The sequence below is a fragment of the Oncorhynchus clarkii genome, chromosome 21 (genome assembly GCF_045791955.1).
Source record: "Oncorhynchus clarkii lewisi isolate Uvic-CL-2024 chromosome 21, UVic_Ocla_1.0, whole genome shotgun sequence".
Lineage (NCBI taxonomy): Eukaryota > Metazoa > Chordata > Actinopteri > Salmoniformes > Salmonidae > Oncorhynchus > Oncorhynchus clarkii.
The window spans coordinates 46,614,141-46,626,370 of NC_092167.1; the positions used below are offsets into that span (position 1 = coordinate 46,614,141).

General features: G+C 41.5%; 1 protein-coding gene across 1 annotated transcript in view; it reads right to left on the minus strand.

Annotated features, from left to right (window-relative positions):
* The window catches only part of LOC139379099 (ArfGAP with RhoGAP domain, ankyrin repeat and PH domain 2), a 224,414-nt gene that overhangs the window by 64,086 nt on the left and 148,098 nt on the right, over nucleotides 1-12,230 (minus strand). Inside the window, exon 16 of the mRNA XM_071121911.1 lies at nucleotides 4,434-4,578. Within this exon, the coding sequence (XP_070978012.1) occupies nucleotides 4,434-4,578 (145 nt within the window). The remainder of the gene's footprint in view (nucleotides 1-4,433; nucleotides 4,579-12,230) is intronic.

Genomic DNA, 12,230 nt, shown 5'->3' on the forward strand with positions numbered 1-12,230 from the left:
CGTCTCCCCGACACACACAACACCCTCGTCTCCCGACACACACAACACCCCCGTCTCCCCGACACACACAACACCCCCGTCTCCCCGACACACACAACACCCCCGTCTCCCCAACACACACAACACCCCCGTCTCCCCGACACACACAACACCCCTGTCTCCCCGACACACACACCACCCCCGTCTCCCCGACACACAAACAAACACACAAAAAAATACGCAGAAAAATTAACTAGGCTTGATTGTGTACATGAATCCATTGCATGGGGCCAGAGTAGTGAGTACAGCCAGATGTCCATAATGAGAACATAAATAACATTTACAAATCAAGACATTGTTCCCTCTCCATAACATCTGCTGGGGTATTAATGGACCCATTATTTGAGCCACACACACACACACACACACAAGAAATGGACATATGCACACACACATTCGGTGCACGTACATGCACACACTCAGAAATTACATAATGGTCCCCTCTTCAGAATGATTGCTCATTGTTTAAATGTTTGAAGCGAACGGATAAGCCAAGCTATATTTTGCCTAAACTGCAGTCAGAGAATATACAGTTGAAGTGGGAAGTTTACATACACTTAGGTTGGAGTCATTAAAACTTGTTTTTCAACCACTCCACAAGTTTCTTATTAACAAACTATAGTTTTGGCAAGTCGGTTAGGACATCTACTTTGTGCATGACACAAGTTATTTTTCCAACAATTGCTTACAGATTATTTCACTTACAATTCACTGTATGGGGCGGCAGGGTAGCTTAGTGGTTAGAGTTTAGGGGCGGCAGGGTAGCTTAGTGGTTAGAGTTTAGGGGCGGCAGAGAGTTGGACTAGTAACCGAAAGGTTGCAAGTTCAAAGCCCCAAGCTGACAAGGTACAAATCTGTCGTTCTGCCCCTGAACAGGCAGTTAACCCACTGTTCCTAGACCGTCATTGTAAATAAGAATTTGTTCTTAACTGACTTGCCTAGTTAAATAAAGGTCAAATAAAAAAATATCACAATTCCAGTGGGTCAGAAGTTTACATACACTAAGTTGACTGTGCCTTTAAACAGCTTGGAAAATTCCATAAAATGATGTCATGGCTTTAGAAACTTCTGATAGGCTAATTAACCTGTGGATGTATTTCAAGGCCTACCGTCAAACTCAGTGCCTCTTTGCTTGACATCATGGGAAAATCAAAAGAAATCAGAAAAAAAATTGTAGACCTTAACAAGTCTGGTTCATCCTTGGGAGCAATTTCCAAATGGCTGAAGGCACCGCGTTCATCTGTACAAACAATGGTACGCAAGTATAAACACCATGGGACCACGTAGCCGTCATACCACTCAGGAAGGAAAAATTCTGTCTCCTAGAGATGAACGTACTTTGGGGCGAAAAGTGTAAATCAATCACAGAACAACAGCAAAGGACCTTGTGAATTGACACAATTGCATTGTGTCCTGCCACCCACCAACCCCTCTTTTACACTTCTGCTACTCTCTGTTCATCATATATGCATAGTCACTTTAACCATATCTACATGTACATATTACCTCAATCAGCCTGACTAACCGGTGTCTGTATATAGCCTCGCTACTTTTATAGCCTCGCTACTGCATATAGCCTCTCTACTGTTTATAGCCTCTCTACTGTATATAGCCTCTCTACTGTATATAGCCTCGCTACTGTATAGAGCCTCTCTACTGTATATAGCCTCTCTACTGTATATAGCCTCACTACAGTATATAGCCTCACTACTGTATATAGCCTCGCTACTGTATATAGCCTCGCTACTGTATATAGCCTCGCTACTGTATATAGCCTCTCTACTGTATATAGCCTCGCTACTGTATATAGCCTCACTACTGTATATAGCCTCTCTACTGTATATAGCTTCGTTACTGTTATAGCCTCGCTACTGTTTATAGCATCGCTACTGTTTATAGCCTGTATTTAGCCTCTCTACTGTATATAGCCTCGCTACTGTATATAGCCTCTCTACTGTATTTAGCCTCTCTACTGTTTATAGCCTCTCTACTGTATATAGCCTCGCTACTGTTTATAGCCTCTCTACTGTTTATAGCCTCGCTACTGTTTATAGCCTCTCTACTGTATATAGCCTCTCTACTGTATTTAGCCTTTCTACTGTTTATAGCCTCTCTACTGTATATAGCCTCGCTACTGTTTATAGCCTCTCTACTGTATATAGCCTCACTACTGTATATAGCCTCTCTACTGTATATAGCCTCTCTACTGTATATAGCCTCGCTACTGTATAGAGCCTCTCTACTGTATATAGCCTCACTACTGTTTATAGCCTCTCTACTGTTTATAGCCTCTCTACTGTATATAGCCTCACTACTGTTATAGCCTCTCTACTGTTTATAGCCTCGCTACTGTTATAGTCTTGCTATTGTTTATAGTCTCGCTACTGTATATAGCCTCACTACTGTTTATAGCCTGTATTTACTGTTGTTATATTTCTTTACTTACCTATTGTTCACCTAATATCTTTTTTGCACTATTGGTTAGAGCCTGTAAGTCAGCATTTCACTGTGAGGTCTACTACACCTGTTGTATTCAGCATTTCACTGTGAGGTCTACTACACCTGTTGTATTCAGCATTTCACTGTAAGGTCTACTACACCTGTTGTATTCAGCATTTCACTGTAAGGTCTACTACACCTGTTGTATTCAGCATTTCACTGTAAGGTCGACTACACCTGTTGTATTCAGCATTTCACTGTGAGGTCTACTACACCTGTTGTATTCAGCATTTCACTGTAAGGTCTACTACACCTGTTGTATTCAGCATTTCACTGTAAGGTCTACTACACCTGTTGTATTCAGCATTTCACTGTAAGGTCTACTACACCTGTTGTATTCAGCATTTCACTGTGAGGGCTACTACACCTGTTGTATTCGGCATTTCACTGTAAGGTCTACTACACCTGTTGTATTCAGCATTTCACTGTGAGGTCTACTACACCTGTTGTATTCAGCATTTCACTGTAAGGTCTACTACACCTGTTGTATTCAGCATTTCACTGTAAGGTCTACTACACCTGTTGTATTCGGCCACGTGACAAATACACTTTGATTTGAAGATGCTGGAGGAAACAGGTACAAAAGTATTTATATCCACAGTAAAACGAGTCCTATATCGACATAACCTGAAAGGCCGCTCAGCAAGGAAGAAGCCCCTGCTCCAAAACCGCCATAAAAAGTCAGACTACAGTTTGCAACTGCAAAAGATCACACTTTTTTTTGAGAAATGTTTTTTGAGAAACTGTTTGGCCATAATGGAAAAAGGGGTATGCTTGCAAGCTGAAGAACACCATCCCAATCGTGAACTATGGCAGTATAATGTCGTGGGGGTGCTTTTCTGCAGGAGGGACTGGTGCACTTCACAAAATAGATGGCATCATTAGGGAGGAACATTATGTGGATATATTGAAGCAACATCTCAAGACATCAGCCAGGAAGTTAAAGCTTGGTCGCAAATGGGTCTTCCAAATGGACAATGACCCCAAGCATACTTCCAAAGTTGTGGCAAAATGGCTTAAGGACAACAAAGTCAAGGTTTTGGATTGGCCATCACAAAGCCCTGACCTCAATCCCATAGAAAATGTGTGGGCGGAACTGAAAAAGCGTGTACGAGCAAGGAGGCCTACAAACCTGACTCAGTTACATCAGCTCTGTCAGGAGGAATGAGACAAATTTCACCCAACTTATTGTGGGAAGCTTGTGGAAGGCTACACGACACGTTTGACCCAAGTAAAAAAAAAATGTATAGGTAATGCTACCAAATACTAATTGAGTATGTAAACTTCTCACCCACTGGGAATGTGATGAAAAAATAAATCATAAATCATGCTCTCTACTATTATTGTGACATCTCACATCCTTAAAATAAAGTGGTGATTACTGACCTAAGACAGGGAATTTTTACTAGGATAAAATGTCAGGAATTGTGAGAAAAAAACGGAGTTAAAAGGTATTTGGCTAAGGTGTATGTAAACTTCCGACTTCAACTGTATCTATACAGCTAGTGTTTTTTCTGTTCACATGTCTGTCTGTCTTAGTTTACCCTCCCTCTTAGTAAGTGATTTAGCTTATCAACTTTTTTTCTCAACTTTGAATTGATAAGAAGTTCATTACAAAGATGGATTGGTAGACGCCTGGTGGTTTCTGCATTTTTAACCTAGTTTTGCTGATGTCAATACAACACATAAACCTCATACAATTATGAAATGTGCAGTGACGTTTTTTATGTAAGTTCAGAAGGTCAAAGAGGGGGGGTGTCAAAGAATGTGCGTGAGAGAAAGTGTGTGTGTATTCGTGAATGCATGTGTGTGTGTTTCTATGTGTGTGTGTTTGTTTGTGTTTGTGTTTGTGTGTGTGTGTGTGTGTGTGTGTGTGTGTGTCTGTGTGTCCATACCCAGCTCCAGTCATGGTCTCTGTGTTGTTGACGGCCAGACTGACCACCTCAGTGATGTCCACTCTGCCGGTGGCCATGGGGCTCCGTTCATTCTCATAATAGCTAAGGAAGCCCCCCTCCAGAGTACACCAGCGTCGCACCATGTCTGAAACACACACACACACACAAGCACACACACACGTTAGTTCAAACACACACGTTAGTTCAAAGTTCACACACACACGTTAGCTCAAACGGTTGGTACGTTGTCAAGGAGGAGATGATCACTGGCCCAGTATGGGGACAGGGACAGTGGAGGAGGATATGCTGTTAGCAGCACACGTTTCACATACACTACAAAGACACACACACACATACACAGAGAGAAACACTCACAGAAACACACACAAACAGAAACACACACACAGAAACACACACACAGAAACACACACATTGACTTATTATGAACCCGCTCCAAGACAGTCCTAGCAAAATCTTCGCTTGAGAAATGCAGAACCAGTCAAAAGTTTGGACACACCTACTCATTCAAGGGTTTTTCATTATTTGTACTATTTTCTACATTGTAGAAAATATGAAATATGAAATGGCACATATGGAATCATGTAGTAACCAAAAAAAGTGTATATATTTTATATTTCAGATTCTTCAAAGTAGCCACTATTTGCCTTGATGACACCTTTGCACACTCTTGGCATTCTCTCAACCAGCTTCTCTCAAAGGTTATACTGAGTAGAGGGTCTGAATACTTATGTAAATGTGATATTTAAGTTTACATTTTCATATATTAGCAACAATGTTTAAAAACCTGTTTTTGCTATTTCATTATGGGGTATTCTGTGTAGATTCATGAGGGGAAAAAAGGATTTAATCAATTTTAGAATAAGGCTGTAGTGTAACAAAATGTGGAAAAAGTCAAGGGGACTGAATACTTTCCGAATGCATTTTAGTTATATATTAAACATAATGTTATTTGTTAGCTAGCTGGCAAAGGCTATTTAACACAGTTGCACTTTCAAGTCAAGGTAAGCTTTTCAGTTTTATAAATGTATTGCCAACAGTACACTGTGCTGTGTGATTGTACACATGGATTGGATTGTTGGGTTCAAGTTTTTAACTCTAATATTAGTATATTGACAACGATGTAGTTGTTAGCGGTTAGTGGTTAGCGGTTATGGTCTGAAGGTTTGGCTTGGATAGGTTTTTGCGCCTGGTCACAGACAGCTGATGTGTTGTTCACTCCACAACTGAAGGGAAAAGGTAGGAGGAGGAGGAGAGCGGGTAGATTCGAGAAAATAATTATACAATGAGCAAACTGATGATGCTGTATGTGGGCTGCTATGAAAGTGAACTGTGTGTGCGGGTGATCAAGGGTGTATTCATTCTGCCGATAATGTCGCAAAACGTTTCTCAAACGGAAGCAAACGGAGCGAAACGTGGAGGGACCTACCTGAATTTGTACAATATAAATTTGAACGTTAAATGCAGGCAAGAGTGTACAAGGCAGTATTGAATGTGTCACTGTCTTTCCCCTTGATTACTCTAATGTGTCTCTCGACCCTGCACACCTACATTAAAAACTTTAATTTGTTGAGTAGGTTGTAGCAACCTCATGAAGGGTAAAGGGCAAATTTGAGTGTCATGTAGTAGCCTAAACCTGTTGATGTTACATTGAGCTGGGGGAATGGAATATGAACGACAGTCATCCAATATGATGTGATAGAAATAAGGCCATGCACATACAAAACAATGGTCCTCCTTAATCTTAAACTGACACACCTACAGCCAGTATAATAATAGTAAATAAATCTAATCTCCCTGCAGGTTTCTATCAACAAGAGGCAAAGATGATCTCTGGAAAGTTTGGAAGTAACAAATGTATTTCATGATTGTCTGCCTGGGAGGATTTACTTAACAAGCATGAAGTTCATGAAAACATCTCATGCTGGATTTCAAAGTCACTGTCGACATCTGCTTTTTTGTTTCTCCCACCGACAGACATGCGCACGCAAACACACACACACACACACACAATGGTTTTCAATTCCCAAAAGTTTCGACTCCCTTCATCTCATAAATATGCTAATTATTGATTCCTTTGTCAAACAGCGTGTGACGAGTCAGATATTGTTATAATAGACGACATGAAAAAGACAGGAGAAAAGGTTCTCTCCCTCTTCCGGTTTCTCTCTTTTCATCTCTCCATCCCTCTCTTCCACCAAACCGGGATGCTTCCAATGGCATTGAGGAGTACACCACATCACGGGCTTTATCATTAAGTGCATCAAGGATGTCGTCCACCACAGTGACTGTACGTACATTCCCCAACCAGAAGCCATGGATTACAGGCAACATTCGCACTGAGCTAAAGGGTAGAACTACCGCTTTCAAGGTGCAGGACTCTAACCCGGAAGTTTATAAGAAATCCTGCTATGCCCTGCGACTAACCATCAAACAGGCAAAGCGTCAATACAGGGTTAAGATTGAATCGTACTACACAGGCTCTGACGCTCGTCTTATGTGGCAGGGCGTGCAAACTATTACAGACTACAAAGGAAAGCACGGCCGTGAGCTGCCCAGTGACACGAGCCTACCAGACGAGCTAAATCACTTCTATGCTCGCTTCGAGGCGAGCAACACTGAGGCATGAGTAAGACCTTTAAACAGGTCAACATTCACAAGGCTGCGGGGCCAGATGGATTACCAGGACGTGTGCTCCGGGCATGTGCTGACCAACTGGCAGGTGTCTTCACTGACATGTTCAACATGTCCCTGATTGAGTCTGTAATACCAACATGTTTCCCAGCAGACCACCTGTGCCCAAGAACACTAAGGCAACCTGCCTAAATGACTACAGACCCGTAGCACTCACGTCCGTAGCCGTGAAGTGCTTTGAAAAGCTGGTAATGGCTCACATCAACACCATTATCCCAGAAACCCAAGAGCCACTCCAATTTGAATACCGCCCAAACAGATTCACAGATGATGCAATCTCTATTGCACTCAACACTGCCCTTTCCCACCTGGACAAAAGGAACACCTATGTGAGAATGCTATTAATTGACTACAGCTCAGCATTCAACACCATAGTGCCCTCAAAGTTCATCACTAAGGATCCTGGGACTAAACACCTCACTCTGCAACTGGATCCTGGACTTCCTGACGGGACGCCCCCAGGTTGTGAGAGTAGGTAACAACACATCCGCTACGCTGATCCTCAGCACTGGAGTCCCTTAGTGGTGCGTGCTCAGTCCCTCCTGTACTCCCTGCATGGCAAGCGGTACCGGAGTGCCAGGTCTAGGACAAAAAGGCTTCTCAACAGCTTTTACCCCCCAAGCCATAAGACTCCTGAACAGGTAACCAAATAGCTACCCGGTCAATTTACATTGTCCCCCCCCAATCCCTCTTTTACGCTGCTGCTACTCTCTTTTTATTATTTCTGCATAGTCACTTTAACTATACATTCATATACATATTACCTCAATTAGCCTGACTAACCGGTGCCTGTATATAGCCTCCCTACTGTATATAGCCTCCCTACTGTATATAGCCACTCTACTGTATATAGCCTCACTACTGTATATAGCCTACCTACTGTATATAGCCTCCCTACTGTATATAGCCTCACTACTGTATATAGCCACTCTACTGTATATAGCCTCACTACTGTATATAGCCTCCCTACTGTATATAGCCTCACTACTGTATATAGCCTCCCTACTGTATATAGCCTCCCTACTGTATATAGCCACTCTACTGTATAGAGCCTCGCTACTGTATATAGCCTCTCTACTGTATATAGCCCCACTACTGTATATAGCCTCACTACTGTATATAGCCTCGATACAGTATATAGCCTCACTACAGTATATAGTCTCACTACTGTATATAGCCTCGCTACTGTATATAGCCTCACTACTGTATATAGCCTCGATACAGTATATAGCCTCACTACAGTATATAGCCTCTCTACTGTATATAGCCTCGCTACTGTATATAGCCTCTCTACTGTATATAGCCCCACAACTGTATACTACACCTGGTGTATTTAGCATTTCACTGTAAGGTCTACTACACCTGTTGTATTCAGCATTTCACTGTAAGGTCTACTACACCTGTTGTATTCAGCATTTCACTGTGAGGTCTACTACACCTTTGTATTCAGCATTTCACTGTAAGGTCTACTACACCTGTTGTATTCAGAATTTCACTGTAAGGTCTACTACACTTGTTGTATGCAGCATTTCACTGTAAGGTCTACAACACCTGTTGTACTCAGCATTTCACTGTAAGGTCTACTACACCTGTTGTATTCAGCATTTCACTGTAAGGTCTACTACACCTGTTGTATTCAGCATTTTACTGTAAGGTCTACTACACCTGTTGTATTCATCATTTCACTGTAAGGTCTACTACACCTGTGGTATTCATCATTTCACTGTAAGGTCTACTACACCTGTTGTATTCAGCATTTCACTGTAAGGTCTACTACACCTGTTGTATTCATCATTTCACTGTAAGGTCTACTACACCTGTTGTATTCATCATTTCACTGTAAGGTCTACTACACCTGTTGGATTCATCATTTCACTGTAAGGTCTACTACACTTGTTGTATTCAGCATTTCACTGTAAGGTCTACTACACCTGTTGTATTCAGCATTTCACTGTAAGGTCTACTACACCTGTTGTATTCAGCATTTCACTGTAAGGTCTACTACACCTGTTGTATTCAGCATTTCACTGTAAGGTCTACTACACCTGTTGTATTCAGCATTTCACTGTAAGATCTACTACACCTGTTGTATTCAGCATTTCACTGTGAGGTCTACTACACCTGTTGTATTCAGCATTTCACTGTAAGGTCTACTATACCTGTTGTATTCAGCATTTCACTGTAAGGTCTACTACACCTGTTGTATTCAGCATTTCACTGTAAGGTCTACTACACCTGTTGTATTCAGCATTTCACTGTAAGGTCTACTACACCTGTTGTATTCAGCATTTTACTGTAAGGTCTACTACACCTGTTGTATGCAGCATTTCACTGTAAGGTCTACAACACCTGTTGTATTCATCATTTCACTGTAAGGTCTACTACACCTGTTGTATTCATCATTTCACTGTAAGGTCTACTACACCTGTTGTATTCAGCATTTCACTGTAAGGTCTACTACACCTGTTGTATTCAGCATTTTACTGTAAGGTCTACTACACCTGTTGTATGCAGCATTTCACCCTAAGGTCTACAACACCTGTTGTATTCATCATTTCACTGTAAGGTCTACTACACCTGTTGTATTCATCATTTCACTGTAAGGTCTACTACACCTGTTGGATTCATCATTTCACTGTAAGGTCTACTACACCTGTTGTATTCAGCATTTCACTGTAAGATCTACTACACCTGTTGTATTCAGCATTTCACTGTAAGATCTACTACACCTGTTGTATTCAGCATTTCACTGTGAGGTCTACTACACCTGTTGTATTCAGCATTTCACTGTAAGGTCTACTATACCTGTTGTATTCAGCATTTCACTGTAAGTTCTACTACACCTGTTGTATTCATCATTTCACTGTAAGGTCTACTACACCTGTTGGATTCATCATTTCACTGTAAGGTCTACTACACCTGTTGTATTCAGCATTTCACTGTAAGGTCTACTACACCTGGTGTATTCGGCATTTCACTGTAAGTTCTACTACATCTGTTGTATTCAGCATTTCACTGTAAGGTCTACAACACCTGTTGTAATCATCATTTCACTGTAAGGTCTACTACACCTGTTGTATTCATCATTTCACTGTAAGGTCGATTACACCTGTTGTATTCAGCATTTCACTGTGAGGTCTACTACACCTGTTGTATTCAGCATTTCACTGTAAGGTCTACTACACCTGTTGTATTCAGCATTTCACTGTAAGGTCTACTACACCTGTTGTATTCAGCATTTCACTGTAAGGTCTACTACACCTGTTGGATTCATCATTTCACTGTAAGGTCTACTACACCTGTTGTATTCAGCATTTCACTGTAAGGTCTACTATACCTGTTGTATTCAGCATTTCACTGTAAGGTCTACTACACCTGTTGTATTCGGCATTTCACTGTAAGGTCTACTACACCTGGTGTATTCGGCATTTCACTGTAAGGTCTACTACACCTGGTGTATTCGGCATTTCACTGTAAGGTCTACTACACCTGGTGTATTCAGCATTTCACTGTAAGGTCTACTACACCTGTTGTATTCAGCATTTCACTGTAATGTCTACTACACCTGTTGTATTCAGCATTTCACTGTGAGGTCTACTACACCTGTTGTATTCAGCATTTCACTGTAAGGTCTACTACACCTGTTGTATTCAGCATTTCACTGTGAGGTCTACTACACCTGTTGTATTCAGCATTTCACTGTGAGGTCTACTACACCTGTTGTATTCAGCATTTCATTGTGAGGTCTACTACACCTGGTGTATTCAGCATTTCACTGTAAGGTCTACTACACCTGTTGTATTCAGCATTTCACTGTGAGGTCTACTACACCTGTTGTATTCAGCATTTCACTGTAAGGTCTACTACACCTGTTGTATTCAGCATTTCACTGTGAGGTCTACTACACCTGTTGTATTCAGCATTTCACTGTGAGGTCTACTACACCTGGTGTATTCAGGTCTACTACACCTGTCACACGTGACAAATACACTTTGATTTGATATGAAACACTTTCCTGCTCGACTTTTACACTACAAATGTTCATTCCAATAGTAAATTATTGTCTGAGTGAGAGACATTGTGGACACCGTTCCACTAAAAACTTACCAAAGTGATGTCATGTTTCCAGAGATGACATTTCAGAAAATTCTAGGTATGTGACCCCATTCTCCATTCTTGTTTCTCACCACTACCATAACCCTCTGAAGTGAAATCTCACTTATAGTCACCACCCCCCCCCCCCTTCTCCCATGCACGTAGTTGCCGTGGTGACAGCTGGTATTTAAAGTCATTACCAATTCTATCTACCTGCGACAACTGCTTCCGTTGTCTTGACGATATTATCAGACACACCAAAATGCCATGTCTATCACTTCACCAGATGTTTTTTCTTGTTGTTTGGTGATTCCTTCCCTGTTTTTTGGGGGGGGATTCAGGCTACGACAGTCTCCTTCTGGACCTGGGGATGGTAGCTCATCTAAACCTCTGCCATGTAAACTGTTTCATAGGAGGGTTTACATAAAGAGAGAAAGCATAGTTGAATGACAATGCAGAGTCTAGTTGCTTTTTGGTCACAAACAGTAAACATTGTTTTGTTGTTCTGCCTGAATCCCGGCAGTTTTGAAAGACGAATGCTGTTTCTGAACCTGGAAACATGGATGCATTCATATACATAAAGCCTTTAATCATTAGGTATTAGACTGGGCATGTGAACAGTCACATGACATGAAATTGTATGATAATATCGGTTAGATTACTAATGACACTCCCGGGTGCATGTAGGGTGTCAAACATTTATTATTAATTTAAATTAGTGAAATTCAAAGCATATTGGCACTTTTTAAAGAGTTTCATTCTCCTGTATCACGAACCCGTGTGACCTCTACCTCGAACACCGTGTGACCTCTACCGCTGACAGTCAACAGAATTCCATTCTCCTCAATGAGGAAATAAAACCCATCCAGTCTCCATCCCATGGAAAGGTGCATTGGGAAAAACCTAGCGGGAATCTAGGACTGTAATGAGGAACGCTCCGGACAGTGAGAAGACATCAGGGAGGGAAGGTTTTTCCAGGGAATCATCCCA